Source organism: Mytilus trossulus, unplaced genomic scaffold (assembly GCF_036588685.1).
Source record: "Mytilus trossulus isolate FHL-02 unplaced genomic scaffold, PNRI_Mtr1.1.1.hap1 h1tg000247l__unscaffolded, whole genome shotgun sequence".
Lineage (NCBI taxonomy): Eukaryota > Metazoa > Mollusca > Bivalvia > Mytilida > Mytilidae > Mytilus > Mytilus trossulus.
The window spans coordinates 2410710-2429717 of NW_026963318.1; the positions used below are offsets into that span (position 1 = coordinate 2410710).

Here is a 19008-nt window from a genome sequence, read left to right on the forward strand (position 1 = left end):
TGAGAAGTGAATAAATCAAAGATTGCTAGCAAACATTTGATAAACATAAAGGCATCCTAAAAATTTATCAAATATTTGAAGATAGCGTAAGTTTGAATTCCGTTGTATATCTTAAACTTCAACTTTATATTCTATTTTGGCCTCTTTTTTTGTTTTCGTCATTGATGAATAGACAAAACGCGAGTCTGCCGCAAATACAATTTACAGTTTATTAATTAAAGACATCAACAGAACATCACATTATATATATGACAAAAACCACGAAGACGTATGCATTCTTACTACAATGTCACAGTCTTGTTTTAAATGATTGTTTTGTTAACTATCACTATTTGAAATATACATATTCATTTTTAATTTTAAAATAAACCATATAAAAGATGTTTGTGTGTGATAAATGTGCTTTATGCAATGTAAATGTAAAAGCGTGGTTTTCTCATTATGAAAATTTGTAGAAATAAGCTTGTACCAGCAGCTTATATTGACCAACATTTAGTTGTCGAGATACGATGCAAGTTACTTATTTGTTCGTGTACCATGTCAATACTTATCTTATACATCTAGCCACTGAAGAATAGTAACAATAAATACAAAACTAATCACATTTATTATAAATGTTGGTATTTAAGTCATATTAAACGAATGACTGGTGAAAATTTATGTGTATCACATTCTTGAACCAATGCATGTATTTACATAAATTTAGTCTTCTGTGCATGATTTTATTCTTCTGATAAGAAAACATATCATATAATCGTCAGGATATTTTGTCCATTGTCTGTTCAGATGTGATTTTATGGCAGTTCATTAATTGTCGTGTTTCCAAGCAATAACATACCTTCTGACCCAGAGTATGGCGTTCAAATATCTTAATATTACATTATATAGTTATTAGAAAAAACAACTGTAATCGACATTGAATCAGTTTAAAAGTCTGAATTAAGTTGACCTAAACGATGTACACGTGTTTCAAATAAATACCGCTGTTTTCGTGGATCTAATATCTTACGATATCAAAAAAAGTATAGTAACCAATTGTTAAGTTTTGAACTAGGTTTGATTCACATGACTGGAAATATATGCACAATAGGAGACAGACTTATCCAATGAAGTTTATGTTCGGGTTCATGCAATGGACTCTTTTTTATTACATTTTTGTCTTTCTAATTGGTTTGTAAAATATCAACAACGGTACACTTCTATTGCTTCTTAATAATTGTTTAAGACATCAGCAGGAATTTTCAAAGAGATTAAATTCTTGAATTACGAATGCTTCCTTTGAAAATCCAATCAGCCAGGGATCTTTTTCGGTTTGTGCCAAGGAAGATAAAAAATGAAAATAATAAAGGGTCCGTGTGTTTGATTTACAGATATAAGTCATATGAAATTTGGCGGGAAATGATTCTCTCTTGACTTTTCATATACTGTAATTGTACTTATTTTCGCGGTTGGTTTATTATAGCGAAAAATATATACACGCGAATCTAAATCCAACCTTTTAACTGAAAGCGTACTGTTTATCTTTGCATTAAAACTTGACATTACATCGATAACATGACATGTTTTCAACCCTGTTAATCCGATAAATAAACAAACTTGAATAATTTGAACAGGTGACAAGTAAAAACCAATTAAAGATCAAAGAAACAATAATGACTCGAGATTACCTTGAACAGTGGTGTAAATAGTTATCAAAGGTACAAGGATTATAATTTAATACGCAAGACGCGCGTTTCGTCTACATAAGACTCATCAGTGAGGCTCAGATCAAAATAGTTGAAAGTGAAACAAAGGTTTACAATTTAAATTCTTATAAGGTAAAGACAAGTTCGACATTTATTCATAGATATAGGAAGATGTGGTGTGAGTGCCACAGATGTATATTAATATTAGGTATATAACCGTCAGCAGTCCTCGCAGGTCACATCGATGGTCATTTTGATGACATCTAAGCTAAGATATACAATAAATGCTAATGTATATTATAGACTATATGCATTGATATTTAACGTTAGACCTTTTAAAATTGAATTATATGTTTAATTATTTTATAAATCAAATGTGAAAATTTGAGTTAGGCAGCAACCATTTGATTTTCTGGGGGGGGGGGGGGGGGGGGGCTATGCTTTTTTTTGGAAAAAAAAGTTTATTTCCATTTTTTTGAGAAAAAAATAATTTGTTTTGAATTCTGAAAAAAAAATTGTTTGATACACCCTCAGACCCTCAGCTGCCACTATATGTAATGCTAAAATTGAAATAAAAAAATTGTTTTCGACTTGTCGCGAAAAAAATAGATTGTTTTTCGCCGCAGGCGAAAAAAAAAGTTTGTACAGAAAAACACACCATAGCCCCCTCCCCCCCCCCCCCCCCCCCGAAAATCAAATGGTTGCTGCCTTAGATAGATAAACATGATTTTGTCATCTATTGTCCTCTTTAGGCGTACATATCCATTCTTTGAAAAAAAGTGAAAAATTTCTATCAAAAAGCGCGATCGTCCAGTGCAGGACTATACTCAATAATCAGAAAACAAAATTTCGCTTACCATAAACTTAAAACTTGATGAAGCGTGTAATTATTTTATCTTTTTTTCAATTCAACTCTTTTCTTTAAAAAAGTTATCAAAAAAACTAGATGCTTATAATGAGTAGATTTCCAGATAAAAAGACGTTTTGGACCGTAAATTTTCGAAAAGCAAAAGTACATTATGTATTTATCATGCTAATGCATCCACCCTGATATATGCAGCTGCACGCATTTTGTCTAAGGGTTGTTACATGTACCTTCAGTTATATAGAGTGTCGTTTATACGTTCAAAGCATGACACTTTTGGCGAAACCATTGTTTATTTCGTGGCTTTGATGCGCTGACATAAACTTAAGAGGTATCAAAATAACGTTATTTTTACTTGATTGTTTGATCAATCTGTTTACATAGCTGAACGTCATTGCACCAATTTGGTTGGGAAATTACCAATTAACGTACCTTGCGAACAATTGTGTATAATGCCTAGCTTGAACTGTAATTTAGTCGATTAGGTTATAATTTCAATCTCAATGTGTATAAGAAATCAAAACTTATAAAGGTCGAAAAAAAAAGATTGAAATATCTATAAAGCACCTAAAGTCAGTGTAGTCATATAAGCTAATCATAAACTATTGCATTCAACAATTATAGCCCTATTCTCCAACAAATAGAAGTGGAATGAGACCTGTAAATCCAATATTTGCTTAACCAATTACAAATATAAATGATCATGTTTACAATTAATGATTTGTACGTTTTCGTAGCATCAGATCTATCACGATCCTCTTCACGATCGCTTCAAAAATCGGTACGCGAATTTTCAAGAACTTTATTGTACATATTTCACTTGTTCTTAAATTTCTAATTATTCTAGGTCAAAATAAGAACCAATTACCACAGATTTTAATGTAATCAATATGCACATGTAAATTTACTGGTACCATTCCCAAGTTATGTCTCTGTGAGACGGAACACAGAGAGCATAACTGGGAACCAGTATGTAAACAAAATTAATTTTCTATGAATATGCAAAAAATTCTGAATTTTACAGTTTTATACGTACACTCCATGACAGGGGGAATACTTAAAGATATAAATGCAGTTTTGAATGAACATTTTAACTTGAGATCAGCAAGAAACAAGCCATAATCAGAAATGACAAGGACTATAAAATATAATTATTAAGAAAACTATGCAACCAACTTATATATTTTTTTGAAATATGTAAAAGCATCTCATGTCTTATATCTATTTTAAAATAAAAACAATATTATTTTTTTTATATATATATTAAATTAAAATAAAATGTAAAAGGGTTCTATTTCCAAAATTTAACCTAACAAATTAAAAAGGGTTCACATTTAAAATTTTTAGTCAAATATTATCTAAGAAGTTGCCTCCCTTTTCTCGAAATTACCTTCGCTTTATTAGTCAGCTCCACAGCTGATGAAGGCTTATCTTCCAATTCAAGTTTCCTAATCACATCTTTTAAATTTTCATCATTAACTGTCATAACAGGTTTTTTTCTAGCATCATTAAATTTCACACTCGATGACGAATTTCTCACCTTTTTGTCTTTACGTTTTTCTTTCTTGTCATGCCTATCTCTTCGTGTTTTTTTTTTTTATTTTCTTTCTGTTTTGAACCGAAAACAACCTTATCGAAGTCATCAGGAGAATCAGGAATTTCGATACTGCTTTCATCCAGAGGAGACGCAACGTCCCTATCTACCACATCAGTAGATTCTGCCTCTTTCACAATTTTAAGCGTTTGCAACAGCAGTGATATTGTTGGCTTTTTTCAAAACTACCTCTACCCTTCTTTACTAGGAAAATATGCGCAATTTTCATCAAATTGGGAAATTTAGAATAAACCATGAATTGGACTGAAACTTCAATTTACAGACCCCCTTTCAAGAGTCAACCCCTGCTTTGAAATAAGACCCCTTTTTGTCAGTGATGATACATAAATACAACATTTTGTAAACCCTCAAATCTGCACATACAGTCATTTTAGGAATGAAAAATGTATAAATGAGTGTCTTTCAGTTTGTATTCATGCACAATTACTACTGAGACTGCACTATTGGGAAAGAAGTTGTCTTTTTGGGAATAATTTTTTATAGCTATTTTTTTTCAAATTGGGATTCTTCTCCAGGGGAAAAAGCCTTTATTCTCCACTAATTTAAGGCAAACAATATCATTGAACAGTGACCCATTGTCATTTCGTGGCCTTTTATAGCTGTCTATGCGGTTTGGGCTTTGCTCATTGTTGAAAAAATGAATGAATTTTATTTGCAAAAGCATATAAAACATGCTATGGCAATACATAATATATACATAATGTGACAAAAGACTGGTAACAGAGAACAATACAATAATAACATACATAATGTAGCTAACCAATAATGTCAGATCTAGCTTTCCATGCACTCTTTAAATATTTACAGAGCTTAATTGTTAGAGATCTAGAATTAGCTTTCAACAAACAAGATAGTTTAAAAATAGTAGGCCATGAGCAATAATAGCGTGGCAAAAACAATATTCTAATTGCCCTATATGCTGGACATACCAATACAAAATGAAATTCGTTGCAACACATTGCATATTACAACATACACAAAGACGCATTTCTCTTGGTATATCAGAGAAGCGACCAACTTCAACATTAAATTTCAATGTACCACTTCGTAGTTCTGTAAGAATGTTACTATTATTAATGTAGCCAAAATAATTTTCAAGACAAAAATCAAACTTTATGCTTCTATACACACTTAATTTCTCACAGTCACATATATCTGCTGACCATTTTTGTAGATATTGTTCTTTTATGCGTGTCTTTATAACATCAAACGATATATCAGTATTATTCTGATCAATCCAAATATGGTTCATTCCAAGACTAAATAAAAAATCACGCAGATTAGATGCCCAATTGATTTACCATGATTTGCATCGTCATATAAAATTTTATATACATCATATACAAAAGCTGGTTTATATGTGTTCAGGACTGTGTTCATTATACGTTCGCGGTACCGCTATGTATGTATTGTAACGTCATGCTACTTATGACGTTGAGATTTATGTGCAAATGGAGTTTAGAATCAATACAAGTAAAACCAGCTAGTATTTCTTATTTGTGCCTAAAAGGTCTGATTATACCACTCTAAGATATTGGTGCCGTGACCAGGATGAGTTCCAAACTACGTTCTATACGTGCAGGACACAGAAGCGTTATTTCTCGACTTTTGAAGAAATTTGAGGACATCCGAGACGACGGAGACGAGCCCGTGAACACTGAAGAGTTAACTAAAATTGTGAACAATCTGTTGAAGAAACAAGAGACACTACAAAAACTTAATGAGGACATTCTAGAAAATCTTGACGAAGGAGAAGTAGAAGCCGAGATCGTCGATTCAGATGAGTATGCTTACACATTAGATGGAAAAATAACGCAAATACAAAAGCTCATTCTTGTCAATACATCCACACTCAGTACTAATGCAAAAGATTTCGTCAGTTATAGCGGCCCTTCACATCCCGCCTCTGTTCAGCCCGCTCATGCTCAACCCGCTCATGATCAACCAAGTTATGCTCAACCTGCTCATGATCAACAAAGTTATGCTCAACCCGAGATATACAATAAACAGAATACATGTAATTCAAACTTCCGTGTACCGGAAACTCAGTTTTCACGTAGTAACACTAGATTAAATGAGTACAACAAGTTGCCCAAATTGAATCTTCCTATCTTTGATGGTAATATTATGCAGTGGCAGTCACATTTTGGGATTCATACGAGATATCCGTTCACGAAAACACTACTCTTGGAAACGTTCAGAAATTTAATTATTTGAAGTCACTACTCCATGATGAAGCATTGAAAACCGTCACAGGGTTTGCGCTTACACATGCAAATTATGAGAAAGCTATTTCTTTACTGCAAGAAAGATATGGACAATCGCATGTAATAAGACAAAAGTATATGCAAGCACTAGTTGATATACCAGCCCCTAAATACACGATATTTAGCATGAAAAACTTCTACGATGAAATTGAGATACACATTAGAGGATTGGAGTCATTAGGTCAAAGTGAAGACACATATGGAGCGTTTTTAGTGCCCATTATTATGAACAAACTACCCGGTGAAATCCGCAGAAATCTTGCCAGACAATATAGATCTACAGATTTACAACTGAATGAATTACGCCGTGGAATTTTCGATGAACTTTATATTATGGATGCAGGCAAAACTTCAGAACAGTTAGAACACCCTACAGCTACCGCCGCCTTTCTGACAAATACAAATTATAGTAATCGAAATAGAGGTAACAAGAATACAAACGCAACTAACACTAAACCCAAGCCACTCTGTGCGTACTGTAAGGAGCCACACTCGTCTGTTAATTGCACTAAAGTATCTGATTACAATGGCCGGATGTCAATCGTGAAAAAAGATCGTTTATGCTTTAACTGTCTAGGACACCATAGCTTATCCGCATGTAAATCTACAAAAACTTGCAACAAGTGTCACAAACGTCATCACACCAGCATTTGCAAAGACAATGTTAAAACAAATGAAAACAACAAACCAACAGGGGATATAACCGTAGGCACAATTCAACACAACGCGGAGGAACAAGACACTGTTTTACACTCGCAATCGACAGATCGTGTACTTTTGAAGACAGCAATTAACCCAGTAAGTGCAGAACATGAAATACTTGATGCAAAAATATTGTTTGACGAAGGCGCACAGCGCTCATTTATCACAGAGGAATTAGCCGAAAAATTGAAACTCAAACCTACTGGAACTGAAAGCGTTAACCTATCCGGATTTGGAGACAATGCAAATAGTACTAAAATTCGCCATTTGAGTACAGGATTGGTATATCTCATAACTACAGAGGGTAAACTTCCGATTCGAGTCTTGATCGTTCCAGAGATCGCAGTACCGATGAGAACCTATGTACGCCAAGCAGCAAAACTTACATATTTGTCAGGAATCAAATTAGCTCACCCAGTAACAGCAGATGAAAACTTTGAAATTTCTATTCTAATTGGAGCTGATTACTTCTGGTCAATTGTTCAGAATGATATTATCCGAGGCGAAGGACCGACAGCTGTTCAATCAAAAATCGGATACCTGTTGTCTGGAACGCTACATTCACACAACTCTGACACAGATGGATACAAGAGGGCTTCAATGATGAACGTGATGATCGCAACAAAAACCGATGAGTACGACTTCATCGCCATTCATACTGAATTCCGTTCTACAAAAACACTTGAGAGAGAACCGTTGTGAATATACTGACACTTTAAAGAACGATTTGTATGTTGATAATATACTGTCGAGTTTTCCTACAGAGAGTGCATTACTGAAATATTTTGATACATCAAGAGACTTATTCATTAGAGCAGGATTTAACTTGCGCTCATGGGCTTCAAATTCTCAACTTTTGCGAGACCGCGCAAATTCACACAGCGTATTAGACAAAGACGAACTCATAAAAGTGCTTGGATTGAGATGGAACACTTGTAACGACACACTTACTTTCGCCAAACCGGAATACACCGATATTGAAGATACACGTATGACAAAACGAGACATTTTAAGACAATCGTCTAAAATCTATGATCCACTCGGACTTATTGGTCCAGTTACTGTGCGTAGTAAGATGCTTATGCAGACTTTGTGGGAGAAAGGATTAAATTGGGATGAACCTCTTACATCTGAAATTACAACAGAATGGAACTGTGTACTAAAAGATATTAATGAATGTTCACATTTGGAAATTAATAGACCGTATTTCAAAGAAAAATCAGACAATGTAGAATTACATGTGTTTACGGATGCAAGCTTGAAAGCCTATGGAGCATGCGCATATTTAGTCAGTGGAAAAGAAACCGTACTTATCATGTCAAAGAATCGAGTGACACCACTGAAACAGTTAACAATTCCGAAGTTAGAACTCAGTGCAGCTTTGATAGGCGCAAGACTCGTCAAGCATTTGAAATCGCACTTGGATGTTACAAGCGTCACATTATGGAGTGACAGTCAGATAACTTTAAGTTGGCTTACTACTGAGAAACAATTACCCGTTTTCGTTAGTAATCGAGTGAAGGAAATTAACGAAATTACGCAAGAATACACATGGAAGTACTGTCCGACAGATTCAAATCCGGCAGATATGCTATCGAGAGGAGTAACTGCAACCAAATTCCTAAAATTGGATCTTTGGATGAAAGGACCCGAATGGCTCACTGACAAATCAAACTGGCCACAGTGGAAGAATAAAGAATCACACATTCTTAGCACTACCATTGAGCAAGGACAATCAACTAGTGAACCGCAACAGAAAATCAGATCTTATGAAGGAATAAGTAAAATTATGGATATACAACGCTACAGCTCATACCAAAAACTTTTGCGTATAACTGCATACATGTACCGATTCATAAACAACTGTAGAAATAATGACAAACTAACAGGAAATCTTAGTGTCAATGAAATTCAGACTGCTTCGACTTCATGGATTCGAGATTCGCAACTGCGTAAATACCCGGATGTTATTGAGAGTTTAAACAAAAAATCAGAGAAAAATGCGCTAGTGAAGCAACTTAGATTGTACATGGATAAAATGAACATTATCCGTTGTGGTGGGAGAATTAACAATGCACCTATTGATGAATCAGCTAAATTTCCAGTACTAATACCGAACAAAGACAGATTTTGTAAATTAATTGTGATGGATGCACACGCAAAGAATTTTCACTCTGGATTAGAAAGTACAGTGACATTTATTCGCCAGTCTTACTGGATTCCGTCGATTCGACAATGTGTTAAATCAATACTCCGTAATTGCGTTACTTGCCGTAAAATTACAGGAAGACCCTATCATACACCCGACCCCCCACCACTGCCGTCCGACAGACTTAATGATTCACCACCGTTTACCGTAACCGGTGTCGACTTCACAGGAGCATTGCATGTTAGAACAAAAAGCAACAGTACTAGTAAAGCATATATTTGTCTATTCACCTGCGCTAACACTAGAGCTGTGCATTTGGAAATCGTCGAAGACCTTACAGAACAAACATTCATTCTAGCGTTTAGGAGATTCACCAGCCGCAAATCGTTACCAAAAATCATGATGTCTGACAATTGTACAACATATACCGCAGCAGCGAAGGAAATTGAAATGCTTACAAAATCTACTTCTATTCAGGAACAACTCAACATATATGGAACTCAGTGGAAATTTATTCCGAAACGTGCCCCATGGTATGGTGGTTGGTGGGAACGATTGATCGGCTTGACCAAGAATTGCATAAAGAAAGTGTTAGGACGAGCACTAGTTACTTTTAGAGTGCTAGAGACAATTGTGATCGAGATAGAGGCTATATTAAATGATCGTCCGTTAACCCACGTATCAACGGACCTTACCGATAATGAACCGCTTACACCGTCTCATCTTCTCTATGGAAGACGGGTTAAAACTTTACCGTATTCAGGAACAATTAATTTCAGCAGTGAGGAGAACGTACAAAACTTAACACATTACACAGCAAATAGACAATCTAGTGTTCAAAAACGCATTATTCACGACTTCTGGAACAGATGGCGACGAGAATATCTCACTTCACTTAGGGAACAACATGGAAACACCGGAAATAACACTCAAATCATGAAAGTGGGCGACATTGTACAGATTCATGATGATACCCCAAGGACAGTGTGGAATATAGCGATTATCGTTAAGTTAGTTTATGGGAGAGATGGACTTTGTAGGTCTGCCATTTTACGCACTAAAAATGGCACGACATCTAGACCAATAAGTAAGCTATATCCACTTGAACTCTTATCAACAGATAGTCCGTGTGATTCCAGTGACAATACTATTACTTCAACTAGAAAAGCAAAAACTGATGCCAAGGAGAAAATCAAAAGTTGGATTCAACCGTTCCGTAAAACATAAAGACTGTTTAAGTGTAAAAAGTTAAAGTTTTATTTCATTTGAGAGACAAAAGTTATTTCATTTTAAAGTTTTTTCTTTATTTATTGCTTAAATTATCATTCGCGGGCCCCCAGGATGTTCAGGACTGTGTTCATTATACGTTCGCGGTACCGCTATGTATGTATTGTAACGTCATGCTACTTATGACGTTGAGATTTATGTGCAAATGGAGTTTAGAATCTATACAAGTAAAACCAGCTAGTATTTCTTATTTGTGCCTAAAAGGTCTGATTATACCACTCTAAGATAATATGTAACAATACGTAACCAATATTTTAAAATTAATTGTTTTCTCCAAACATACATAGGCAGATGACCAAGTTCGCCACAAAGAAAACTAATAGGAGCACGTTTACCTAATTTTAAAACAAACCTACAAAAACGGTTATGAATAATCTCTATGTCGTTGGCACGGTGAAAACCCCATATTTCGGAAGAATAGTTCAGTACCGATCCAACCATACTGTCATAAAGAAGACATTGTTGCTTTATAAAAATGTAAATATTATCTTAACATTTTTAGAGTGATGAGAGAGCTCTTGATCCTTGTTGGGATAGTCGCTTTTGCGTGTGTAAGAATTTCCCGTTAAAGTGCATCAACATTCCAAGGTAAACGTATGAATTTACGATTTAAAGTTCTTGATTATTATATATGAAATGATTGTTTACAGGTTGCCATCCATTTCTAAACACAACTATCTTAGTTTTATCAGTGTTAACTTCTATGTTCCATTTTCTACAGTATTTGGATAGGTTGTCAAGTAGCTGTTGAAGAAGTTTGGCAGATTTGGCAAATAAGACAGTGTCGTCTGCAAAAAGTATCAAATAAATTAAAAGACCGTTCAGGTTCACTACATCTTCATTATCTGTAACAGTTATATCTTCAATAATATCATTAATAAAATAGAGGAATAATAAAGGAGATAAAGGTTCGCCTTGTTTCACTCCTAATAAATTGTCAAAGGCATCAGAAAGAAGTCCACCAGATCTTACTCGGAGACGCACAGACGTTTAAATTGATTTAATTATGGCCACAAATTTACTGCTGACTCCATTGTGAAGTAATTTATAAATCAAAATTCTCCTGCTTAATTTATCGAACGCTTTTCGAAAGTCAACGAAAGCGCAGTATAGTTTCGTTTTTTTGTTGAAGAATATGTACAATTATACCATGTAAAACAAAAATAGCATCAATAGTTGAATGTCCAGGACGAAAGCCAAATTGATTGTCGATTAGTTTATCTTCGTCTTCGAACCATTCTAGTAATCGAGTAGTTAGAATAGACGTGAACAATTTGATAAGACGCTCACTAAAACAATGGGTCGATAGTTATTTGGATCGGTCAAATCTCCACTCTTAGGAACAGCAATAACAATACCATCTGCCCAAGTATCAGGAAAAGTTCCACTTCCAAAAGTATAGTTGAAAAGTTTATTTAGAATTGGAGCAAAAAATATTGGACTTGCAGCAAACATTTCACTAATAATTTGGTCATCTCCCGTGCTTTTGTTCAATTTTAGTTTTTTAATCGACTTCACAATTTCATCTTCAGTAATTTCAGTGTCTAGGATATCTATGCCTATATTTTCAAAATGTTCATTATTTATTAGGTTTAATACTTCATCACAAAGATCGGGTGGATTTTCGCCGAGAATTCTTTCGAAATGTTTTAACATAACATCATTTTCAACTGTGCGTTGTGTTCTTTTCGTAGGCTTAATAGTGGACCAAAATTTTCGTGGATCAGTTTTTGCAATATCACAAAGTTCAATACCCATTCGCCGTCTATAGTTAACTTGGGCTTGCCGTTTTATCCTGTTAAATCGATTTCTAGCATCTATATACGCTTGTCTATTTACATCAGTTGGATGTCGAAAAAAGAAGTTCCGGACTTGGTGAAAAATATGACGCTCTGATTTACACTTTTCGTCAAACCAATCATTGTTTTTTCTATCTGTATTATTATTTTCCTCTTTAATTAGGACTGATCGGCCAAAAGCTTTAAACGCACTGTCATATAATATACGAGTGATTTCCCCTACAGCTGTATTCAAATCGTTTTTAGAAGAGATGTTGTCTACCAATGAAAACAACGCACTACGCTCTGTTTGTAACACTTCCATGTATTCCCTATTTTTATTTGAATCCCATTTGATATACTTGTGTAACTTTTGATATTTGTTCTGTGGACGATTGTTTGAGAAATTAAGTTGAAACAATAATGGCGAATGATCAGAGAATTCACTAAAAGGCAGCACGTTAAAGTAACTAATAAGTTTATAGTCGATCGGCGATACTAGTAAGTAATCGTTCACGCTTCGTCCTCTACTTGTACAAAAAGTAAACGTTCCATCTGAATCGTCACCAAGTCTACCATTGGCGACAGTAAGTCCAGTAGAATAGCAAAGTTGAATAAGCGTACGACCAAAAGAGTTCACACATGTGTCCAATGAACGTCTAATTTGAATGTTATAGGGGTTTTCTACGTGCTCAACGCTCTCGACATATTTATCAAAATTATCATCACACAAAACATCATTAAGTTCACCTATTCGACTATTTAGATCCCCACATACAAATACTGATCCCCTCTCTTTATATTCAAGAACAATGTTTTCAATAATTTCATGAAAATCGTTGTCACAGATCTGATAATACTTTGATTTTTCATGTGGAATGTAGGAAAAACATATATATATATATATCATTAGCAATGTTAAAAAATTGTTTATTCAATTTGATAAGGACAATACCACAGTGTAATTTTCTTTCAATCGAGATACCATTACATAAAAAATGTTTACAATAAATAGCAATTCCACCTTCATTTCTTGTACCAATATTAATGCTACGATTAATTCAAGATATATTTACAAAACCATCTATTTCTACTATGTTATTATCATTTAACCAGGTTTCACAAATAAAAAGAGCATCATAGCTATTTACTAAATTCAAAAAATCGTTGTCATTATAGATCGAGTTGAGTCCATGAACATTCCAGCACAAACATTTCAAGTTTTCAAATTGTTCTCTGAACGAATCCTATGGAACGTATTCTTTCCCTCCAACGTAAATTTTATCCCTCACAAAATAGGCTTTGATATTTTCATCGCGTAGTCGCTTCAGTGTCGGTAGTTTAGCCTTCCTGCGTTTTTGGATCTCTACTGGCAACTGCTCCGAAATTCCGTAATTCGAATCTTTCAAATTTTTAGCACTTTTTTTCACTAGATCTCGACTATCAAATGAAGCAAATTTTACAAGAATAGGTCTAGTCTGTTCACCCTTTTTGCCCAAACGGTATGCATCTGTAATATGTAATCTAACAGTATTTTCGATTTTATGTTTTTCATGGCAAAACGCGTTGATTGTTTTAGGACAGTCTTCATCTGTAGTTTCAAGAATGTTATAGAAAATAAGATTGTTACACATTGATTTCAATTGGACTTCAATCAACTCGTTTTGTAGTCTATCGTTATCCTTTTTCATATCATTGATAAATGACATAATATTTTGATCAACTTTGGGTGCATTAGATTTATTACTTTTTAACTGTTTTGATATTTTATCTAACTCTGTTTTTAAATCGGAAAAATTCTTGTTTTGTGTATCGTGGGCATTGCTCATCAACTGGGTACTCATCTCTACTTGGTCCAAGCGATCGTCTAACGATTTTACACTTTGCTCTAATCAACAACTAATCAAATCTAATCTAATCTAACAACTTTTGCGTTTAATGAAGAAACAAAAGAGTCAATGTGTTCAAGTTTATTAAGTTTTGTATCCATTTGATCCATTCTCTGAAAAAGTTCATCGATACAAACTGGTCGTTGTTGTAAAGTTGTATGTTGGGTAAAGGGTGATACATTCTGCATGGGTGGTGGGTACATTCCGGGATTCGGGCTTGAGCATAACTGCTGGTTTTGTGTCGGGAACATAGGATTAAGACCTGGAATTTGTGTGAAAAAAAGGCTTGCATCATGTGAAAAATTTGGCTGGCTCATATTTACATTTGCGTTTACTCCACCGTAACGTGACTGTTCACTGATAGGTGTTTTGAAATGTTTGTTTACACTTGTATTGTCACCTGTATTTTCACCTTTTTCACCTTTGTTGTTACTTTGAGAATCGGTTTTATTCTTCTGTTTACTTTTCTTTCTTGATGGTTTCTTAGTTTCTTGGTTTCCAGACTCATTTTGTATACTTCTATCACTCGTATTAGTTCGCTTAACACCTTTTGGTGGCATAATTTCACATTGTTTTTCACATTTTTGTTCTCCGAGAAAAACTCAACTACCCGCCATAAGGCTGTTGTTGAAGGCCTTACGGTGGCCTATATTTGTTAATTTCTGTGTCATTTTGGTCTTTTGTGGAAAGTTGTCTCATTGGCAATTATACCACATCTTCTTTTTTGTAAGTATATAATAAATAATATAAATGTATTACCTTAGGAACAGCCTTTCTCATTATTTCTTTATACTGATCAATGACTATAAAATGGTTTTAATGCAAGTTTGACTTCATCCACAACTCGTTCTTGTAAATGCAGTTTCTTCAGGAACTGAAAAAGAATTCACTATACATCCTAAGTAGTGCCCACTAAATTTCATCTCTTTACTTGTATGTGTGTAAAAAATGCAGACATACGAGATATGTCTTCAATTGTGCATCAGTGGTCAATGCTATTTCACTGAAATAAGAAGAAAACTGAGATGTGAGTTTGTTGACAAAAAGAAAAGAAATAAGAAATATCAGCAATATGTGCCCCACTCTGTGCGGATACGATATATTACTATGAGAGCACTTTTATGCTTGTTAGTAGTATACCGCTGTTCAAAAGTCATAAATTGATTGAGAGATAATAAATCCTAGTAAAAAAAACAAAAAATGTGGGAAACTTATCGAATGAGAAAATTCAACTTAGACATAAAATTAGAAAGAGACAGATACACTTTACTTGTTGTATTAAACCGTATTCATGTCAGGAGTGTGACATTTCACTGAGATTTGACAGGTTCGAATAGCAGGAATTTTTCATCGTATTTGGCCATCCACTCCTAAAATTCTTTTTGAATATCATTCACATGACCGATGGGACATGCACAGCAGAATACACTTATCCTGTCGACGTATCAGTTCTAGCTCATTTGAAGGCTCCTTTAATGACTTCATTAATGTTTTATTGCCTTTGTGTCTTCTTAATTATTTGTGAAATATCAAATAAAGTTAACAGTAGTATAACGGTGGTCAATTGTCATAAATCTATTAAGTGAAATCCAACGCGGGACACACATCATTATATCAAGAGAAATTAACGGTATATCATGTATATCTATACAAAAAGTATAACAATAAAACTTTCATTGTAATATTATCCACTGAATGAAAGACAAAACTAAACACCCCCTCCCGCCAAAACAAAAATCATTTATTATCTTGAACAGTTGTTGTCAAATAGTAATGTTATCACATAAGACGCTAACCTTTCGTCAACCACTTCACAAAACATGTCTTAGTAATTATCCCGTCCTTAAAATGTAATGGTGTTATATCATGTATATATACCACTGTATTTATAAAAAAAAAAAAAAAAAAAAAAAAATAATCAATGATGGCTTCTTTTATATAAATTATTTAATGATTAATATGGTATAAACTTAAATGAAAATTCATAATAGAGTTATTTGCGCATGTTATCGTCAAGCAGTTTCTTTGAAATGTGCTAATATCCTTAGACCCGAGAACACAATTTGTTCGTATTGCATTTCTGTTAAATTCAAATTTAAAAAAATCGCATCTGCTCTATCTAAAAATAAATAACAGTGTAGTGTAACCTTTTGTGACAAATAATGTCAAAATTATAGAAACTTCTACCAGCTCTTACTCAAAATCTTGAAAATTCAGTGTGAAGGGGTATACCATTCAGTTAGTCAGCTCCACATATATATTCATTTTTGACCTTTTTTTAACTGGATCAAATCACTACTTAACAGAGAGATTCAGTAGCCAAATTTTTATACATGCAGTTTCATCCCCTTACTTAACACTGCATGCATAATAAATCAAGAAACACATTGGGAAAGTGTATGAAAAAAATCAAGTTATACACTCTTCACACTAGGGACTGTATTTGTAGACAACGAAAACCAAAGCATGATAACTGTGTCCTTGGATTAATACTCAATATTCTATTTTGAGCTTTGATTTTGCAATTTGATAAGGGACTTTCCTATTTTAGTTTTCCTTGGAGTTTGGTATTTTTGTTATTCTTCTTTTTACTGTCTACAATCAATTACTTTAAATTTAATATTTCTGTGGATTTTCGAGAAATTTAAAAAGTCTCCTCTCGTCTGACACCATCTTATATATCCCAGTGCATTCCTCTATATTCGACGGCGAGGTTGCACCACTTCTGTCTATCAAATGTGTAATTAATTTCTTTAGACAGCATTGACATTTAGCACAGAAAACCCCTGGAATGGACTTACTTTGAGACCAATAAATGATCGATTTCTAGACAACATTGACGTATTTTGCTTTGCCATTTATTAATTCATTGAGGATTCCCAGAAAGCATTGACTGATTTAATTTGCTTACAAACTAGTAGAAAATCCAAAACAGCGTAAACAATACTGGTATCCTATTAACGCAAGTCGACGTGTTGTACTAAACTGATAAAATATTTTAATAAAAACAAAACAACTGTTGTATAATTGCTCGATGAGTATTGATAATCAATCCGGTAGTTTTATGAGAATTACACTAACAAGCAAAATTCAAAGCATCATATATATTAAATATGTGCAATGAATTTTATACTGCTGACGTACTTGTTGTTTAGGTTGCTTTGTCTATACATATCTCTGGGGTTTTATTCATTATTTGTTGACGTTTTTACTACGGCAGCAACCATTTGATTGTCTGGGGGTCTATGGATTTTTTTTCTGTACAAACTTTTTTTTCCGCCTTCGCTGGCGAACAATTTATTTTTTTAGCGGCAAACCGAAAACAATTTTAGCATTACATATAGTGGCAGCTGAGGGGGAAACAAACAATTTTTTTTTCTCAGGGTCCAAACCAATTCTTTTTTCCACCAAAAACTGGAAACAAACCTTTTTTCAAAAAAAAAACATAGCCCCCCCCCCCCCCCCCCGAAAATCAAATGGTTGCTGCCTAATGCATTGCTTCTAAAATTTCAAACTAAGTATTCAGTAAATATAATTAGAAGCTATATTCTGCCAACGCTGCATTATTGGTCTTTAATATTTTTAAAAAGTAGTGTAAAAGTGTCGTGAAACCATGCTCTTAAAATCCAAGAGACCTACACATGGCATGTATTTAAAAATTATAACATTTACTGAATTCGCTTTATGAAAACAGTTTATAACAAACAAACAAAACACGTTAAAGAGCATCAACACATGTGTTCTAACATTACAACAAAACACTGTAGGGTTAACAAAGGCTCTTTAACATCGTATTTCATTTACCCTTTGACATATTCAATGACAGCAAAACAAAATTAAAAGCCTTTGCATCATTGAGAAGTGCATCTATTAGCATTGATATGGTCATAACTATAGATTAACTGTTTACAAAAACTTAAATGTTGCGAAATACTTAGGATTTTCTACACAACACCATGAATAGACTTCTTCAGCTATCTTTAGAAATTTTCCGAATGTTTAACAGAGAATATGAAAAATGCCAAATGGACAGTCAATCTTTAAAAGACCGAAAATGAACTGACAACTCCATCGCTTAAAAGAACTAGAGGCTCTAAAGAGCCTGTGTCACTAATATTGGTTTGTGATAATATTAAACAAAATACACAGATGGATTTATGACACAATTGAGTGTTGGTGATGGTGATGTGTTTGTAGATCTCACATGTACTTTACTGACCATTTTTGATGCTTACAATTATCTCCATCTAAAATAAACTTGATCCAGTAGTTACAGTGAAAAAAGTTAGTTAAAATTTACAAATCTTATGAAAATTGTTAAAAATTGACAATAAAGGGCAATAACTTCATAGGGGGTTAATCGACCGTTTTTGTCCTGTTAACTTATTTTTAGGTCTTAACTTTGTAGCAGGCACAATTCTGCCTAAGATTCGGTCAGTCCTCAGAGGATTCAAAATAAGAATCTAAAACTAGTTATATAAAATATTTAAATTTCTCGCAGAAGGTAATCAAAGGTTTTGCGACGATGCAAATATTAAACTTTACAATATAGACAAAGATCTTTAGCCAAGGAATTCAAACATCTAAAGCTATGCAATTTAACAAATATATACTGAATAAGCTTCATGTAAATCATTAAATAAGGAAATATGAAATTTATAGTTTTAAACAAGGGAAATAATAATAACATAATATTCCTAACTGCCACATTCCTCCCCCCTAAGACAAAAGATAAATTTCATAAAAAAAGTCTGCACACTAAAATGTCTAT

The 19008-nt window shown here is 33.8% G+C and overlaps 3 protein-coding genes across 3 annotated transcripts; 2 read left to right on the top strand and 1 right to left on the bottom strand.

The window, feature by feature from the left end:
* Window positions 1-6558: 6558 nt before the first annotated feature.
* On the top strand, window positions 6559-7836 carry LOC134701666 (uncharacterized). Its single transcript, XM_063562801.1, has one exon. The coding sequence runs from the start codon at window positions 6559-6561 to the stop codon at window positions 7834-7836; it is 1278 nt and encodes a 425-aa protein (XP_063418871.1).
* A 289-nt stretch (window positions 7837-8125) lies between these two features.
* On the top strand, window positions 8126-10510 carry LOC134701667 (uncharacterized). The gene has a single exon (XM_063562802.1). The coding sequence runs from the start codon at window positions 8126-8128 to the stop codon at window positions 10508-10510; it is 2385 nt and encodes a 794-aa protein (XP_063418872.1).
* A 3085-nt stretch (window positions 10511-13595) lies between these two features.
* LOC134701668 (uncharacterized) lies at window positions 13596-14192 on the bottom strand. The gene has a single exon (XM_063562803.1). The coding sequence runs from the start codon at window positions 14190-14192 to the stop codon at window positions 13596-13598; it is 597 nt and encodes a 198-aa protein (XP_063418873.1).
* Between the last annotated feature and the right edge of the window lie 4816 nt (window positions 14193-19008).

What these genes read in the sequence shown, in the direction of transcription:
- LOC134701666 (XM_063562801.1), top strand. Translation starts at nt 6,559, where the DNA reads ATGAAAAACTTCTACGATGAAATTGAGATACACATTAGAGGATTGGAG.
- LOC134701667 (XM_063562802.1), top strand. Translation starts at nt 8,126, where the DNA reads ATGACAAAACGAGACATTTTAAGACAATCGTCTAAAATCTATGATCCA.
- LOC134701668 (XM_063562803.1), bottom strand. Translation starts at nt 14,192, where the DNA reads ATGAGTACCCAGTTGATGAGCAATGCCCACGATACACAAAACAAGAAT.